The sequence below is a fragment of the Tetrao urogallus genome, assembly GCF_951394365.1.
Source record: "Tetrao urogallus genome assembly, chromosome: 3".
In the NCBI taxonomy this organism is placed as follows: domain Eukaryota; kingdom Metazoa; phylum Chordata; class Aves; order Galliformes; family Phasianidae; genus Tetrao; species Tetrao urogallus.
The window spans coordinates 3,912,041-3,931,394 of record NC_136815.1 but is presented as its reverse complement, the minus strand read 5'-3'; the positions used below and the strand labels follow the sequence as shown (position 1 = coordinate 3,931,394).

At 37.6% G+C, this 19,354-nt stretch overlaps 1 protein-coding gene across 30 annotated transcripts in view; it reads right to left on the bottom strand.

Moving 5' to 3' along the window:
- PTK2 (protein tyrosine kinase 2) overlaps positions 1-19,354 on the bottom strand; it is a gene marked incomplete at both ends in the record, with an annotated part of 141,740 nt that overhangs the window by 66,493 nt on the left and 55,893 nt on the right. For 23 of the 30 annotated variants that reach the window (XM_079533518.1, XM_079533529.1, XM_079533533.1 and 20 more), the window contains 7 exons: positions 2,653-2,770; positions 5,273-5,380; positions 6,336-6,413; positions 7,135-7,275; positions 11,290-11,344; positions 15,490-15,552; positions 17,066-17,145. In XM_079533518.1, the coding sequence (XP_079389644.1) occupies positions 2,653-2,770; positions 5,273-5,380; positions 6,336-6,413; positions 7,135-7,275; positions 11,290-11,344; positions 15,490-15,552; positions 17,066-17,145 (643 nt within the window). Of the gene's footprint in view, positions 1-2,644; positions 2,771-5,272; positions 5,381-6,335; positions 6,414-7,134; positions 7,276-11,289; positions 11,345-15,489; positions 15,553-17,065; positions 17,146-19,354 lie in introns of all 30 variants that reach the window. The other 7 variants (XM_079533519.1, XM_079533527.1, XM_079533532.1 and 4 more) reach the window with 3 other exon arrangements.

The window sequence follows — 19,354 nt, the reverse complement described above, 5'->3', positions numbered from 1 at the left end:
ATTGGATTACTAGCTGATAGCAGGACTGATTACATCACAAAAACACAGGTTTCTTATAGCAAGCAAGGAAGGTAATTTATGAAGAAACTTGCCATGAACATACCTATTTAGAATAAAGATAGAATGGGAAAGCTCATGGAGGGGAAAAAACACATCTGTAGGATCCAGGGTTGTTATATTATTTGTTTCTGATATGTTTCAAAGCTTACTGTGGAAAGGATTTGGGAACGCAACGTGGTGGGGACGGCTCTCCTACAACATTTATTTAGTGAGTTGAGTACTGTTATGGTATTTGACAAGAAAAAACCTCAGAAAAAAAAAAATAGTTTTTTAACTGGAAGGATTCTGTTAACATCTGCATAAGGAGGAATGTTCCAAAGTGCTATATAACGTTCTTTTAAATGAATTATTGTTTGCTTTCTGTTAATATATACCCTAATACAGATACCATACAAACAAGTAAACCTGCTCCATTACATGCATGGATTTATTCTGCAGTAGTGCTCACAGGCAAACCACAGTGCACAGCACAGATGAACCCAGAACAGTATGACAGAAAAAATATCAGAGATCTTGCCTTGGAAAGTGCTCAGGGAGTCTAGAAGACATAACAACTGATGATAAGCAAGTCAGATCAGAGGGATTAAGGAATTAGAAAGAGGTGAAAATAAAGCACATCAGTTTTCACCGAGACTTGAAGCAACAGTAAGGAAGGACCCATTAGCCCTGTTTGTCTTACATGGAGCTGTATGCACCATGGAACAGGTTATGTTACCAAGGACACGGTAAATCTTGCAGAGATTTTGGTTGGGAGCTTTCCCCTTGATAGTGTAAGAATGGCATAGAGCCAAGTAGGGTAGGGTTTGGCAGAGAAATGGCAAGAGACATGACTGGGGCACAATCAGTGCCACAATGAACAGCAATGGAAGATCGTGAATTGGATAAATGGAGCTAAGACTTCACAAAGACCTGAACTGCCTGTGGAAGTCAGCAGGCAGCAGTATGCTTTTGAATTAAGAGCATTTACGTGTAGATAAGAAATGGAAGCCACTCCAGTTGCTTCTGCTTCTGAAGAAACAAGTTGATAACTGCACTGACAGCAGAAATTAAATGGAGCAAACTTCTGAAATATTACCAATGCTGAAATGGCAAGAATGGACATTGTCTACTGGACAATGCTGACAAACCAGCAGTCCATTGGTGGTACTGAAAGGAAAGTTTTGGGGAGCGAATAATGAAGATTGTAAGAAATCCCAAATCACAATTTTTTCAGAAAAGGTAAGAAATTGTGAATATTTTTCAGATAAAAACAGGCATAAAAGATTATTTTTCAGAGGTATAAAATAAACAAGAGAAGCAACGCCAACTTTACTGTTGGATGAAATATAAACTAACATTATTACTGATGCTAGCTTATCCTTTTGGTGTTCAGTTTTGGTGCCAATGGTTCATCGTCACTGAATTGCGTGCAGTGTTGGCTAGAAGACTGGAATCTGTGCTGAAAGGAGCATCTTCCTTTGTATGGGGACGAAGTTGCACGACTAATGCAAATTCCAACAAAGCTGTGCGTGGGAGCTACCACTCATTTGCACACTTTAAGAATGAAAAGAAACAAATACCCGAATTTAAGAATAAGTTGAACAATCTTGAAGTGTTATCAAAATGTCCAACACCCTAAAATCACGTTTCTTCATTGCTGAACTATCAAGTTTTTGCAGGGTTTTTTGCTGTTTTCTTTTTTCTTTGCTTTTTGCTTTGTTTTGACAGCAGATGATTACACAGAAGTTCAGAGCCATACACAGGCAGGACGCTAAACAAAGAACTACGAAAGACATGAGCTATGTCAGTAACGCTACCCCATCTGAACTACAGAGAATAAAATACCAGTGGTACAAGAAAGCAAAAATGTGGCTATCAAAAAAAAACTTATGTTCAGATTGTAGAGCTTCTGGAATGGCTTTGTGTATATTCTTGTAAGAGAAATAGGGAAGGAGGAAATAGTTTATTGTTTTAGAAATCAGAAATGCCGGATGAATTTCTGTAATCAAGGGCAAGTACAAAAGGACAGAAGTTTCTATTTTAAGGGGCTCTGACTGAATAGATTTCAAAAATTAAAACTACTTGAAACTAGAAAAAAATCTTCTGAAATTTAATTTAATTATCTCTTTACATCTAGCTGTAGCTGCATCCTTATCCCAGTGCTTCCATCTTGTAGTTTGCTATAAAAATAACTACCCATCAACGTATAAAATCCATACGTTGCTTTAGCTCTGTTTCATGAGATAAGCTCACAAAACTTCTCTCAAAGTTTAAATAATAAAAGAGAGATTTTGATACCTGGGAATAGAAAATTGATCTTCAAAAATCACAATTCTACCTGAATGATGCATTCTAACTAACATCTCCTGAATTTCTGCTTGGATACTGGTGTATCATTTCAAGATAACAGATCCTTGTTAAGAGTGACTTTAATTTGCAGTGGAGAGATACTGACAGTCAGTGCTTTCCTAGGCAAAAATACCTCAAGTTTCCTTCTAGCAAGAAAACATTCTCCTGATGATTTTGAAGCTACCTTGTGTCTTCTGTTCAAGTGCAAGATAATCTATCAGTAGAACAGAGCACAGCCAGTACCAGAATGGAACACCTCCTTACCTTTCTGTGGCCTGATGATAAAAGATTGCGTGGCTCCATTCACCAGTCGGCAATATCCATCTATCAAGTCAGCCATATTCTCTGCAATGGTTAAGGATGGTGCTGTCACTGTCAGAGGCTGAAGAAAGAAAAAAACAAGGCACCAAACAAAGAGGTATTATTGTAGCTGCAAACACTGAGTAGAACAGCTGTGTCATTGCATCAGAACTTTACATACACTTGGCGAACAGTAAACAGAAAAATGTGAATAAGCAAAGAACTATCAGATTCTTGCTTTACTTAATACATAGCACAGCTGAAAAACCTTCCATCCAAATGTAAGATTGATATGGGTCGAGTCAGTAGCTTGCTGGGCAAACTTTCAGTCAATCACTGATCACTACCATTAAGGCCACTACTGGATACACTACCACTACTGGATACACTACCACTACTTTAAGGCTCTAATCATAACAACTAAGTAGAACCTGTTTATTCTGTAGAATAACATATGTTCGGTCATAGTTGTATGCATTTTGTATGTTGGCTAAACACAGTCCTGTGAACATTGAAAAACATACAGTCTTGCCTTTCATTTTGATAAAGAAACTTGAGAACAGGTTTCAAGATTGCCCAAAAAATCATCAATTTATGTCTGTGACTCCATTTGTAGTCAATATAAATATATGACCTGCAAATTTTCAAATGCAGCGTATCAGGTACCCAACACAGAAGTGATCATGTCCCTTTATCAGACTTTCCTAGGCTCTACCTCACTAGAGAAAAATATCCTTTCATTCGCAACCACATCTTATGTGGTGGACTAAAAGTCATCACTTTTTGGCAGTGTTCACAAATTCTGAACAACTGTCAAGGATAAAGTATAGCAAGATTAAATATCATCAAAAATCTCTGATGAGCCCCTTGAGACCTCACTCAGAACTGCAACCACTTCCATCAACCTGACTGAATAATCAGACTGATGTATAATTTCACAAAAACAAGGCCAAATATCCCACTGGTTTTGTTTTTTATCTTTTTTTCTAAACATTTAAAGAACAATATTAAAATTCAAAGTGTTTTGCTACTTACATATTAACTATATTGCGTATTTTACAAGGGCTGCTCTGAAAGTAATGCCTCTTGTTTTATGATGTTGGGCAATGATGTCATATGCAGATGTTGGATAGTGCAGCAGAGCTGCAATCTTCCCACCAGTATTCCGTTACATTTTGCTGCCATGTGACAGATGGCAGCAAAGGGGCAGTCGGACTAAATAGCATCTGACATGGAACTGTGTATGAAGCAAAGGTGTGCCACTGAATTCCTCCACACAGAAAAAATGGCACCCACTGACTTTCATTGATGCTCATGAACGTTTATGTTGACCAAACAGTGGCTGTGAGTACAGTGAGGCACTGGGTGCTGTGTTGCAGCAGTGGTGACAGACTTCGGTACATCTCCACTGGTGCACATTTTTATGAGCACAGCATGCTCCCGTTCACTGCTGGTGAAGATGCACAGCTAACAGTTGTGACTGTAAGGAAAAGTAGTATTTTGCTGCTGAGAATCTGCTGCAACAAATCACAGAATCACAGGATCACCAAGGTTGGAAAAGACCTACAAGATCATCCAGTCCAACCATCCACCTATCATCAACAGTTCTCACTAAACCATATCCCTCAACACAACATCCAAACTCTTCTTAAACACCTCCAGGGTCAGTGACTCCAAACTTCCCTGAGCAGCCAGGGATACAAATAGTGTCACTGTACTCTTTGCATCAGTTGTAGTTCCTATGCAAACAAATAGGTGGCGTTACTTTCCGAGCAACCTACCCATATGTGGCCCAAAACAATTCCTCTTCACTCAAAGTGGCCTGGCAAGTCAAAAGGTTGGACACCCATGCCTAAGGTGTTATCTTCTTTCCTATCCTTTTGCAACAATTTGTTCTTTACTTTAAAAAGTAACCCCAACTTCAAAATAAACTGAAATTAAGAAGGGACAGAAAAGGAGTGGAAGAGGTTTTGCATACAGGCAAACTACCAACTTTAATAACACTGATATTGGAATCATAGAATGGTTTGGGTTGCAACAGACCTTTAAGATCAACCAGTTCCAATCCCCCTGCTATAAGACACCTCCTTCTAGACCAAGTTGCTCAAAGCCCCATTCAGCTTGGCCTCGACTGCTTCCACAGAGGGGGCTTTCACAACCTCACTGTTCCAGTGTCTCACTGCTCTCACAGTAAAGAATTTCTTCCTGTTACCTAGTCCAAATCTATCCTCTTCCAGTTTAAAACCTTTTTTGTCACTACATGTCCTTCCAAAAAGCAAATATTCATCCTTTGCACAGATTTGCAAACAGTGGATGGAAACTTCAACAGCAGATGAAATCTTTGTATGCACGTGTAGTTCAGCTGTCCTCAGCTTAAACTTGCATATGAAAACATGAAGCATACTATTGGGACAATATATTTGTCAATTAGGCCGACAGAAGAAAAATTCAGAATATTAAAGCCAGAACATGAGCGAGGACAACATACCAAGAGAGTACTGTAAATTAGGAGAATAAAAATTCCTCTTTTTTACTTAAGGAATGTAAAAGAAATCTAGTTTATTATAGTTGCCAACTATCGTACCTCAGGTGCACCAGCTATCTTCAGTTGCAACATCCCTTTTCTGTCCTTGTCTTCACTGTTTGAATACTGAATAGTTTGTACTTGATTAAAATCTGCCAGGTGAGTTGGCTGCAGGAAGACAACAGAAAAAATGTCAAAATCAAAACAAAATAGTTTGGATTTACTCCTGAAGCACATATTTGTTTGTTTGTTTTTTTATTTCTGAATTACACTTTTGGAAGTCTGTTTTTCTTTCTACAATCACTGGGCTTTTCAATTTTGTTATTTTGCATTTACAAACTCACATATGAAACCAAGTACCAAAGCTGCCTACAGAGGTCACTGTTGAGTAACTCTATGCAAACGCTGAAGAACATCAGAAACAAATTCTTGGAGGTCAAAATCAAAAATTTAAGATACCCACACGGTATCTGCACTCAGAGCATGGATACATATCATCAGACTGCTATAAAAGACACATTTTTAGCTGGTTACATAATTCAGCTCTCTAAATAGTTCCACTACCTTTGAACACTTCTCTTAACAGAAGTTGGACATACACTCAACTTGCATCATGACTGTCAAGGTCCCAAACACTTTCCTGAGGCAACTTACACCATAAATACTGTAAAATGGTCAACATCATGCAATAAAAAAGCTGTTAAGAGCACAAATTAAAACAAACCAACAATGTCAGCACAAACACTACATACCAACTAACCAAGTTTTTTATTTACACATTCTCTCTAGGAAAGGGGGGGATAATTTAAAATAATCCGCACTTTTCTTGTTAAAAAGTCACCACTAACACTTCAAATTCTAAGAGACCACTTCAGTAGGTACAAAGGATAAAAAAATGGAGTGGCTAAGGCTGACCCCATCTCTCTACTTAACTCAATAGTGTTTTCTCCACCCCAAATCATGAGTTAGTAGCTGAAGAACAGCATTATGCGTTGAATTTCCCAGCTCTTCTGAGTTTGACTTGAACATCAGATTTGTCATTCCTCTTTGTGTGATGTTCAACTCACAACAGGTCACAGCTGTTAAGTCAGTAAGAGAGAGAAGAGAACAGAAATAGACTTACATTTGCACCCTTGTCTGTAAGGTAGCTGATTCCTTCCTCTGGGCCAATTGCCAGCTCCACTGAAATAATCCAGCTTGACTTCAAATTGATGGAGAAAGATAAGGCAAATTTCAGCATGTTTAAAGGAACACTATCCCCCAGTGTTATCAATGTAGTTTTCAGTAATTCATCTCTAAAAACTTCTACACTCCTCAAACATTGCAAGATACTAAAATGAAGTAGTTCTTCAAGTAGCAAAACTTCTGTTGACAGGCTTCCTGGGGATCTGTTTCAATCAGTATAAGTTCCCATGTGTTCTATTTTATGTCTGTTTGAAAGCTATATACTTCTTTTATTTCCTCTTCTTTCCCCATGGTCACTGATGTTCACGTTCTAATTTCTATTTAAGTATCTCTTTCTATCTAAATATCTACTTTCACAAAAGTTGGAAACTTAAAGGCCTTTTTCAAACTTTACTTGAAAGTGGTAGAGATGGATAGGCAATAGAGAAAAATTTACAAGCAGAAGAGGCTAAGAAGTCTCACCTCCTCAGGAAACGAGGTAAATAATTGTTCAGTTTTCTATCACAAATGAAAAACCAACAATTTTTTATCAGACTAATAAATGCTGCTTTTTAACAGTGAACTGAGAAAATCACAGAATCAATAAATATGTCATATATTTAGATTTTTAATATTTATCTACTCTATTCTCTACATCATCTGGCGAACTAAACAAGCAATTAACTGTAGAACTAAGAAAACCGATGTAACTTTGAACTACCACAGTATCCTGGTGACTGCAGCGTTCCTTTACTTACACCAAGAGCACACTTGAAGCATTCCTTGTCAAATCTGTACACTGGAGAGAGGATCTCAAAGAATTTCAAAATACTTTCTTCTCTGTTGAGGTTGGCAAACTGTCGAAATGTTTGTTGGATTAATTTTCGTAGTGTTTTGGCCTGCATATGAAAATGTTTAAAAGTCAACTGTTACACTTGATCAGTGGCAGTGCATTTAAAGAGTTTCAGTTTTGACTAAACTTATAAGACAACACACTAACCTCTGCAGGAACTATTTTTTTCTATCTTCTGTACTTCTCCCAACAACTTAACTGTCTACCATTAGAAAAACACTGCCATCAGGACTGCATCTTCCTACTATGTCTTAAATTTCTATGCCGATTCTCCTGTTTTGCAATCACAGAATGGCTTGGGTTGGAAGGGACCTCATGGATCATTTAGTTCCAACACCTCTTGGGGTTGGCAACCACTAAATAAGGCACTAAATCAGGCTGTCCAGGGCCCCATCCGACCACTCATAACTGAGTTGTAGCTTTATCTTCAACTCTGCATACAAGCATCTCAGACTACCCATAACATACTGATTCTTAACGTATGGTAAGATCGTAGAATTAGAGAATGGCTTGGGTTGAAAAGGACCACAATGATCATCTAGTTTCAACTACGTGCAGGGTAACCAACCACCAGACCAAGCTGCACAGAGCCACATCCAGCCTGCACGCACCATAAGTTTAAGATTTACAAGAAAGCAAATTGAAAATTTATGTAAAAGTTAAATTAAATATTTTAAATGAAATGTAAAAATCAAAACTAAGACTTATGAAAAGCCAAATATTTGCCTGAGGAAAGCTGCTACTGACTTCACAATAAACGCAGAATCTGAAATGCAATCTCTTTAACGTGCCCCAAACAGCGAAAAATCCCAAATAAAAACATCCTGACTCTAGGCACCAGAATTCACCCTGACACTGCCAACAAAAGTAATCTGTTCTAATCACAACAGCATAAGAATGCTGGTTAAGTAGTGTAGAGCAAAGTTACTCCATTTCATCACTGCTCACATCACATAGTGCCAATATGTCAAAAACAAACGCAACTATTGGTTTTGGGTTTTTTTTGCTTTCTTTTTTTTTTCCTGGCCAAAGCTTGGACTGTGTCAAAAGTGATTAAATGGGATGTTTTAAGAACATTACCTCTGACAATACATAATTCTAATTCATCTTACAACTTATAAGAATAATGAAAGGTAAAGCCATGTTTATTTGTGCAATATGTCAAGGTTAAGACAGGAATTACCGTTGTTCCTCTACCAAAACATATCTGACTGTCCTATTGTAACAGCATTAAAGCTCTTCATTCTTTCGGTGCCTAAAATGGCTCCAGGCACTACACAAATAAAAACTTCCTTTTGGTGTTAGCACTTCCAGTCAGATTAGGCATTCAGTTTTACAACACTACGAAAGAACATTCAGAACTCTAAATAGCCCATTTTTTTTCAAAACTAGCACTAAGAAAAGAGTGTAATAGCAACAATCAAACCTGCATAGTCCCATACAAAACAATGATCAGTTTTGGAATGACACTTATGCGGGCTGAGAAAACTCTCAGCTCAACACATAAGCTGTATGTTATAAAATGAACAAAGAAATCTGCTGTTTTGTTGCAGCTTTGAATTAATCTGTCAGTTGAGCAGAACCTTCTACCAGTCAGGACGTCTGACTGTGACGCACTGCAGCCACAGTTGTCAGCACTCCAGCATAATAAACCCTTATGTGTCTCAATATCCTTTCCAATGTAGTGGAATCACAGAATCATAGAATGGCTTGGGTTGGAAGGGACCTCAAGGATCTTCAAGTTCCAACTCCCCCACCACAGGCAGGGCCACCAACCTCCCTCCCCATTTAATACCAGACCAGGCTGCCATCCCCAGAGCCCCATCCAACCTGGCCTTGAACACCTCCAGGGATGGAGCATCCACAACCTCTCTGGGCAGCCTGTTCCAGCACCTCACCACTCTCGTAGCAAAGAACTTCCTCCTGACATCTAATCTAGACCTTCCCTCCTTGAGCTTAAAACCATTCCCAAAAGTGGATGTTATCTACCTTATTCCATTAGAGATTTTTATGAGAAGTAACTGCAAATGACTTCAAGAGAAATACATCTAAAATGTATTAAAATATTTCGTATGAACAATTTTTTTTCTCTGCTATTTTTCAAGGCACAGTGTAGAGAAACAGGAAAATAATTTGCAAACTAAAAAGAACCTGGTTAATATCCATTCCCCCTGCCCACTGATGGTTTAAAGTAAGTAGGTATTTTCCTCCATACAGAGGATATATCCACACAGATGCAGCTAGTACGGCATAGAAGTCAGAACTTCCCAGAGGCACTATTTACTACAGTAAACAAAGGAAAGTTTATTATTCCTCTCCAGTGAAGCAATGAAAATGGAAGGCCAGTTGACTCAGTAACTTCCTGTGTGCTTGATTTAGATTGACTTATTCTTTCTTGAGCATGAATAACCAGTGCTATTAGCAGGATATATGCGATACAGGGCTCTGAGCTCCCTCTTTCATTGTGGAGAGAACTCCCTTGGCACCTCGGGGTCAGCACTTGCTTTCTTTCACAACATCATTACACTCTGCTCAGGCAATATATCAGTGTATCAAATGCCTCCTTTTTAAACTCACGTTTGTCTTCTAATACTTTGCACTGTTAAGTATTTTAAATCTCATTATCACAGCTTTTTGGTCCTCATCTACATAGGGTGAAACTCTCTGTACAGCTGTCGTCTTCTAAATGTGTAGATCAACCAATTTCATTAACACTGCAAGACACTGCAAGTTGTACCTCGCTATTAGTGAAAAGCACTTGTTTTTATATTTAATGGCCATCAGGAGCCCTCCCTTGTCGGCCAGTTCAAAACCACTCCTCTTTTCTGCACAAACTAAAGGACACATTTAATTATTTGAACTAATTCTAACTTATCTTTAATAGGGATATCATTTTCATTAAAAATCAAGACTCATTTTTCCATCCCTCGCTTTTCTCTTCAGATACCCAGCGTTTCTTCACATCTACACAAGTTTCTGCACAGCTTCACCTTATGGCAATTCCTGCTACTTCTTCCAACCATTCATTTCTTAATTTCTGAAGAGCAATTTTCTTTGTCAGTTTTCTGGCTCCCTAATATTATTTTCTGAAGCATTTATTCAGTCATTTATGTCTGGAGCCTTTCACCACAATTTCTCCCTTTAGCGGTTCCAGATAATTGCTTAAATTAAAATGCAGACGGATTACTTAAATCCACTTGACTTCATTAGTTTCTGGTTTTCAGAATTCTTTTGAAACAAAATCCATTCATGACAGACCTTTGCTGTTTATCCTACCATTTAAATAACAATGAATAATCTTCATAAATCTGAAGCTAAATTCTATTTGTAACTCCTCTATAAAACCATCACTACTTACCAAAACGAGCTCTAAAACAACAATTTATGATTTGTATTTGCATATATGAACTGCAGATGTATTTTACTGCGATATCCATATCTAGACTACTACAGCTGTAACACCACTTGGAGACTGCTTAACCCTCCCTGTTTCAGGGTACGCCAGGAAAAATTTGCATTTTTTACTCTGGGAACATATGGACTTCAATGAGAGTGAGATCTGACTAACGCTTATAGTCCCAACTAGGATTAACATAAATGGAAATGGCTGGAAATCTTCCTTGAATGAGCTGGCTACAGTCTTGAGCATGAAAGGCAGAATTCGGTTCATCAAGCTGATGCTAAAAGTACGCTTTTTTTCTTGTATGCCCCCATCCTCCTTCTCCAGAAGCCTCATTTCTCTTTTAAGAAAGAAAAATAAGTTATTTGGTAGCAGATCTGAAGACTTGTTTTAAGCTTTTTGTCTTCAAGGTTAGAGGGGCACTTCAACCACATCAGCTCAGCAAGGACACGTAATCACTGGCTTGGTTCTTCCAGTTGCACGCTTCCACTTGAACTACAGAGATTTATGTCCCACCAATTTGACAGGCAGCTTTGACATTTTTTTCAGCAAGACTACAACTGCACTTACAGCTCTATATTGAAACTGATCATGCAATTTTCAAATTTCTTAAGAATCTGTTTGTTTGCTTTTCATGTAGTTGATTGGAACTATAATTACCTTCACTGAATCTAGCAAACTCTTCGGAAAAAATCGTCTTAAACCGACATCTTTTCTGAAAGAAAAAAAAAAAAGCACACATTTTTAATAATAATTTTTAAAAATTGCCAGATATTAGAATACTGTTTTTGAGGGTATCTTGCGTTTTTAACTAACATATGCAATATAGTAAATTACTTTCATGTAAAGGCTTTGACAGTCTCAGAGTACCAAGTGCAGCACCATTAATCTGCTAACCATAGCCACTCTATAGCAAAGAGCAGAATTTCTAGTTTGGACTCAAAAGGATGTCAGATGTCACATCCTGGTGTAGAATGCTGGCTCTGGCACAGTGAAGCTTTGAGAATAGCAACCATTGACTGTACATTTGAATAATTTAAATTATATTGAAAATATTTTCCTACTGCATTCTTACAGGTTGGTCAGCTGAGAAGGGAATGACACAAAAATGGAAAACTCTAATAAACATCTATGTGAATTTAGTAGGAGAAACAATGCAAAGGAGAGGACCTCTCATGATATTAGCTTAGTAGTTTTACCCAATGTGGCACTGTAATTAAATTTTTAAATTTCTATGTCACTTTTTCCTCATATCGAACATCTGGCATTAGATTTCTCAGCTTTTCATTGCAAATGATCTCATTTCTTGCATTCACAAGTCAGGATCCTAGCTCTTTTTGCAAGCTAGGCTTCTATAAACTAAACTGCATCAAGCTCAATTCTTCAGACTTACAAAGAGGGATTTTCGTGGCTTAGGTGTGCAGCATCTACCTTATGTCTAACATGTATTTGTCTCAGTACCAGCCAGGGAAGTTGCCTGGGGAATTACTGCCAAAAGAGACCATTATGCAGACAGGTGTATTGAGTGCTGCAATGAGCAAGGACTGGTTGTATGGACATTGGCAGAATATCTGCATGAGGAAAAGGAAAAACTGAAAGAAAAGATGTACATCTTTGTCTCTCAAAGGTATAAATGGCAACTTTTTCCCCAAAAAAAGAAAGGAATAAATTTGATCATGAGCTAACAATATCTTTAAACAAAGACCCTTTGCTGCTTCTCAAATGAGTAAGAATGCTTTCCGTGATAGAACACTTTGCAGAAAGAGAATTTTTATGCCTGGCAAAGCAAGAAAAGCTGTTAGCCAGCTTGAGAAATACAGCGTGTATCTGCTGCTACCTAGCCATGCAAGAGGAAAGCCAAAATTAAAGTTAACATAAAGAACTTGCTCAAAATAATGAAACAGGGTTATTTTTAAAGCTCTCTCAAAACAAACAGTATTCAATTGTACAAAATATACTAAAAACATCCTCAACCAAGAGGAGCAGAATGTTCGTGTGCAGCAGTGAACGCTGGCGTCTGTGCCATGACAGTAAGCTGAAAGACGATAAAACTTTCATAAATGTTAATTCCTTTGATGCATTTCTTCTCAAATGCAAATTACCTGCCGTTTATCATCCCACAGTTAAATAAGTCTAACACACTATTACCATCTAAATAACATGCAAAGACATTTTGACAAGGAATATATTAGTTTAACATTAAGCATTTTAGAGAGAGATGGTGTTTTCAAAATGAGGCACCCTCCATCACTCTGGTATTACTTATCTCGACGGTGCTGCAGCACACGGCTGCCATTCTGCTGCTGTTGTGGGTGAAGGGAATAGGAAAGTAGTTTTTGTACACATTTGTATGTAATAAACTTGGAGGAATTTCTTATGCAGAGCATAATGAAACACAATAATAAAACTTGTAATAAAGCATTTAGGTTAGGCTGAAAATTTATTTACTGTAGGAGAATTTAACATAAGAACCATATAAATTCCATGCCAAGTCTACAAACAGGAGAACAAGCACTACAAATTCAAACATACAAACTGTTTTCTAAACACACAACCCTACAAACTTTCTCTCACCTCCTCAGCTGCACCGCATGGGGATAAACCAGACCAAATCTGTTTTCTAAATGCCATTAAGAGGTGATTAGTAGTGAGATCCTGTTCCATACAGTTTTTTCAGTTTTGTATTTGGCCATTCTACTTGAGGACATGACGTACTTATTTTTCTTCATGCATAAACTTCAATAGGATTAATAAAAGACTAACTACAGATAGATGATACTCCTTGCTATATAACAATAAGCAGATCTAGGCAAGACATATCTTAATTTCTATTTTTCACCCCCAAGTTGAATAAAAAAATATTAGATTAACAGAATAGACTTGAACATGCTCTTCACAAAACTGTGGATGCAGCTGTTTCTTCCTATAGCTCCCATTTGCGTACTGGTAATTATTTCTGTTCTATGCTAACAGGCTTCATGTTTATCATGAAAAAAATTCTTCTTTTATCACATGAAGGCCCAACTGTTAAAGACTAGTTTGATTCTATCTCCCATTTCCCATCCCATCCCCACGGTCTTGCATGAAAAGATCAAAGATGAATATACATCAAATAGACATCTGACAAAGACAGGCAAGGAGCAATCAGATCAAATGTGAAAAAGTGCTATGCAAGAATTGCACTCAGCTGGTTAAGTGCCTCATCAGTGCTACAACCAACAAAAAAGGGAGAGAAACAAAAAGCCTCACTTGAGAAATAAATATTACTAGTGTAAGAAAATCTTTATGGATAATTAAGGTGATACGTCCAAACAAGTACTTTCGGCACTTTGCACAGACTCTTACAAGCTTAAAATTATTATCTACAGACACTTTAAGGTTCTTTTATGCTTCATCTCACAGAGATTTGTATGAATCCCATACAAAACACATTTTGCTTCCAAAACTGTTAGACAAAAAAGTAACGAAGTCTGGCAGTGCACAACACAACCTTTACTTTTTCTCCAGCACGACATCAAGCTGTGACATTTTACACATCATGCTTTTGTCTCCGTCTTTCACTGCAATAATTAAGTTTAAATCTGGAAGGAGAGTTACTATTTGAAAACACGTGCATTGCAAGAGACAAGTCATTGTTAACCTGAAAGTGGCCCCACACCGCTGAGCCCTACAGGAGCTCTTAATTGTTATAATCCTTAATTAATACTGTATATCATCTGTTATAAACTTTGTTTCTTTTGTCTCACAGCCTCTGAAGTTCTTAATCTCATTACTAGTGTCTATGGTTCAAGAGCTGCCAATTAACTTAAATATACCTCCCCCAAGTTCTTACTGAAATACATACAAACTGTAACCACAGCAAGTCACAAACTCTTTCTCCCAGGAGGACAACATGCTCAGGACTTGTTCAGGTCACAGTGCTTTCCTATCTTTGTATACAACCTTTTGGCCTTTACTAACTGTTCACCTTGTTCATTTCTTGGCCCTTCTCATTCTGTTACAGGTCTCTTCACCCAGGACATTTCTGCTGGTAGCTATGGCATAAAACTGAAATCCTTCGAAAAATAACAATAACCCAAACAAAAGCAGAACTTCTCAGTTCTGCACAGATAGAGGAACAGCGTACAACATTCAGTTATTTTTGTGAATGAATAAATTAGCTTTACCCTTCATTCAGAAGGTTGAAAGTTGGGCTTTTAAACTGGAACACTGTCCCTATCATACTCCATCTGGAAGAGCTGAATTCTAAAGATTAATCCACAGATTCCAACAACAGTTTACACAGCCTGACATTTCTTAAGGAATTTGGATTTTATTTATTTTTACTTAATCCAATCTACCATAGAACACAATTAACAAAAATGGTTTCAATATACAGACATTTCTCAGCTGTCCAGAAATTTGTACTGTATTAAAAAAATGAACTTTTAACTGCAAGGTCACAACTCAAATCCACATACTTAGCAAACAAAGAATGACACCACAAGCAGTTTAATTCAAACTGTACCATAGATTAGTCACAACTGAAGAATGCCAACTGTGTACAGAAAAAACATTTAGAAACAATAACACCTTACAAATAGATTCGATGATCCCATAAACATTAGCAAAGTTGAAAAAATCATCAGCTTCACGATCAAGTTTAAACAACTTCGACTCTACTTCCCTGCAGCAGAGTTGGAAGTGTTCTTCCTACTTGTATATTTTAGTTGGCTTAATCATCCTTATTTAATGCACTTGAAAAGCTCAACAATCTCCACAAAATAAAAAATGACAACAGAAACTTTCTTTTAAGGACCTGAAATCAAAAATTCCTGAATAAGAAACAACTCCAATGACACGCTTGAACACCATACTTACTCTAGCACTTCATAGTTGGATTTCTTTTCTAATGCATTGCCTCTCATCTCTCCGTAGGATCTCCTGAAGTCATGAAAAATATTTGAAAGGAACAATTATTGGATGACCCGGCCTAAAACCAGTCAAATCTTTCGGAGACCAACATTAGGAACCATTTATGGAACGAATTCAAGTATAAATATTCTTGTGCTATTAACCTACCTCGAACAGATCTCTATTTCTCAAAATAATTTCATGCACTGGAAAATGCATGGGACTATACCAGTATTAGAAGAACTTCAACCCACTTTAATTGAGTTGCTAGTGAAAGAAGTGATCTAAACTCTTGATCAGCAGCTATCTCACAGCTACCTATTTCAGTAGGTAGCTCTCTCCTGCTCTCCTCTGTAATAGCACTCACGTTTATGCATGTAGTAAGGAGAGCCTGACCCAGTTGCGAATGGTGAGAACCAACAGTTTCAAGCCAGATATTCACAACAGTTGTTCAAAAATATGAAATATCAAGAAGGAGTAGAAGGCTGAGAGCACTGTTTTTACTGACAAAGTGGGCCACTAACACTTGCAGTGTGAAGTCTTAGTAGTCACCTACTCACAATACTTTAGCAAGGCAAAAATGTGCTGAAGAACCATGACATGCCACCCTGAGAGCCTTGGAAAGCAAAGTTTGACTGACAAAATAACTGTGGATTATGATCTTCATGGTATGTTTTGAAATAAAGCACTGGTTTTTGCCAGCATTGCTATCTGCAGTCACAACAAGCACTTTTGTTTTCTCTGCGCCTACCAGCGAAACTTACAGCAAGGATATCAGGTTTTCCTACAGTGCCCACACAATTGCACAGGCCTAAGTTCTATTTTATTTTGGAAAATTACTGTTTAAAGAACATTTTTATTCTGTGCTAACAAGTTCACATTTCCCATTAATTTCTTATCAAGTTTACTACATTGCTAATCTCTCTGGGCAAGACAACAGCATACGAAAAGCAAATGTATCAGGCAGGAAATTCTCCATAAATTAGCAAAAGAAAAAACAACAACAAAAAAACAATCGTGCACTTCAGAAGCAGAAATGGGAACTCTCTCAAGGATCTATTAATCTGATAAACTTATCTTTATTTTCCAGCCGTGTGTACAGTTGACGAGAACAGCAAAAATCCCCAAAAGAATCACAAAGATTTAATTATTTGAAACCAGCATATTGAGTGAATGCAGACAGAAAAGGTAGCAGTACTTATCTTGAGCATTCTTTAGATGCAAGATTTATAGGCACAATTCCAGGACTGTTTGCTAAATAACACCACAGATGAATCGTTCTTTTAATGCCCTTCATTGTACCCCACAAATCTTTGGATTATTTAAATGAAGAATACATCCAACAAAAGCAAGTTGATTTTAAATATCAGTAGAAATTGAGTAGAATGCAGCCTACCCATTTTTTGTTCAAACTACTTTATAGCAAAAAATATGATATTGAGGTATACTGAGTAGAAATCCATGAACTATAACGAGTTACAAAATTAATGTATGTATTCTGTCAGAAATATGGTGAATAATAAATAAATAACAGTCAGCTTACCTGATTTCAAGGCAACCTAGTTTCAAAGCAATTTCCTGGTCCACTTGATCTGCTATTTCTAACATATAGTCATTTTTCACCTACAGCAAAAAAAAAAAACAGGTATCATTAGTTATTAACAAGAAAAGGACAAAACCAGTGCTGAAGAACTTAACTCCGCAAATTCTTTCACACAACAGCCTTTTTTCCCATCAGCAACACTCCGCCACAGTACAACTTTTATAATAGCTTATACCATGCTATGAGAGCATAAGCTTACTATTGAGATGCTAAAGCCTCACTAAAGAAAGTCCTAAAATATCATTAAAAAAAAAACACAACAGAGAAACTGCAGAACAAAGAGCAGATTATAAATTAAGAGATAAATACACTTTATAAAATGCTTTTTGAGTGATTCCAAGCTGTAAGAAAAGCCATTTCAAACTCATTTAGCTATGAAACTCCTACACTAAAAGACAGAAACACAGCAGCAGATTCAGCAGCTGGAAGCCCTCTCCAGTCAGCATCCAGTCAGTAAAGCATTAGCAGGCAAAATAACAAATGGATCAAACCCTACAAAGCAAAGCAATAAATGCATGAGTCCTTCCAGGTTATGAAGTGCAGGAAAATTTTTGTTACGGAAAGACACAGAAGAAGAAATGAGACCAACTGTGTAGCAGTGCAACTTATTACAATAGTTGCACCATCAGAAAAAGCTTCCTTCATATGGGGGACTCATTCAGCAACTCAGCATGCTGACAAAACACTAAGTTTTTAATCCAACTCAACTCCAAAATATATTAATTAGAAGTCAAAGACTTAACTAAGCATCCTTCAGCATCACGTAGTTTGCAATACTAACATATATATGGAAATGAAATTGTTGTTTTGTACTCCCACAGGAGTGATACAGAAGATATGTAGAATTAATGACACTTTTTTTCATCATAATGCTTACCATTAAAAGAAAAAACAAAAAGCACAAGAAAAAATAGCAAAAAAATCTCATCCTCACGCATATGATTCCTATTTGAGCTTTTCTGCATCTGTATCTTTTTTTTTTCTTTTCTGTATCTTGCAATTACAAGCAGGGAGAGATGCACCTTTTAGGAAGTTATGACGTTTTGATTCTGTTTGCATTTAAAAGCATGAGGGCTATGAAGATGGTGGAGGATCTAGAGGGAGCAGTGGGGCAGCACTGAGTTCTGCTCTCTGTGACAGCGACCAGGCCAAAGGGAACGGCATGGAGCTGTGTCAGGGCAGGGGCAGCTGGGGGTTAGGGAAAGGGTCTGCACCAGAGGGTGTGGGCATGGAACAGTCTGCACAGGGCAGGGGGAAGCCCTGAGCTGCTGAGTTCAAGGAGTGTTCGGACAGTGCACTCAGATTTATGGTTGGGACAGGGTTGTTCCTGTGAGGAGCCAGGAGTTGGACTGGTTGATCCCTGTTGGTCCTTTCCAACTCAGGATGTTCCAGGATATCATTAAGTAGTATCTATTTACGTTCATTCTCATCATACTGCACAACTGCGCCTGTTTGCAATGGGATAGTATTTCTCTTCCATTATCAAGGTTTTGTTCCTCGAGTCAGAAGTATCATCCAGACACCTTGTAAATGGCAGAATGTAATAATTTAAACCAAAGGATACATATGAGCTTCGTCTGCAGTGATATGAATTTTGCTCTGCACTAAAACTGACAGACTCGAGCTCAGGACAGATAAATCAAGAATACAATTTTCAGGCTCCTGTGTTACTGCATCATTTCGAACTCTGCAGTACCCATTCAGATGGCACACAGCAGACTGGTTACTGTCTATTTGCAGGTCTGTATGGGAACGTATGAAAACCAGGAGAAAAACTGAAAATGTGGACTTGGAGTGAATTCAGTTCCTATATGGATGCTTACATTCCAGAAACAAAGGAAGTTAAAATGAACTACAATCAAATTACTTTTTATGTCATCCATACAGAGTTTTAATGCACCTGAATTGTACTCCCAATATAAGCTTTCATTTTCTGCTCCCACCCTGTCTAGGCATTAATCTCTATGGAAAGCCCAAATCACTTCCCTGAAGAAGCTAAAATACCTGCTCATGAAACCCCTTACCTAATCCACCTTTCATGAGTCCAAACCAAATACCTACTGGTTAGTTCACTTAATTTTTTTTTTAAATAAAACACACACCCACTTTGGAACCATTTTAATAATTCTGCAACACCAGAAAATTTCACAGTGCTGTTATCTACTCTTTCCTTGAGGTATTTATAAAGTACCTGCCTGCAGCAAAGCATTTTCTCAGTTCTGATATGTA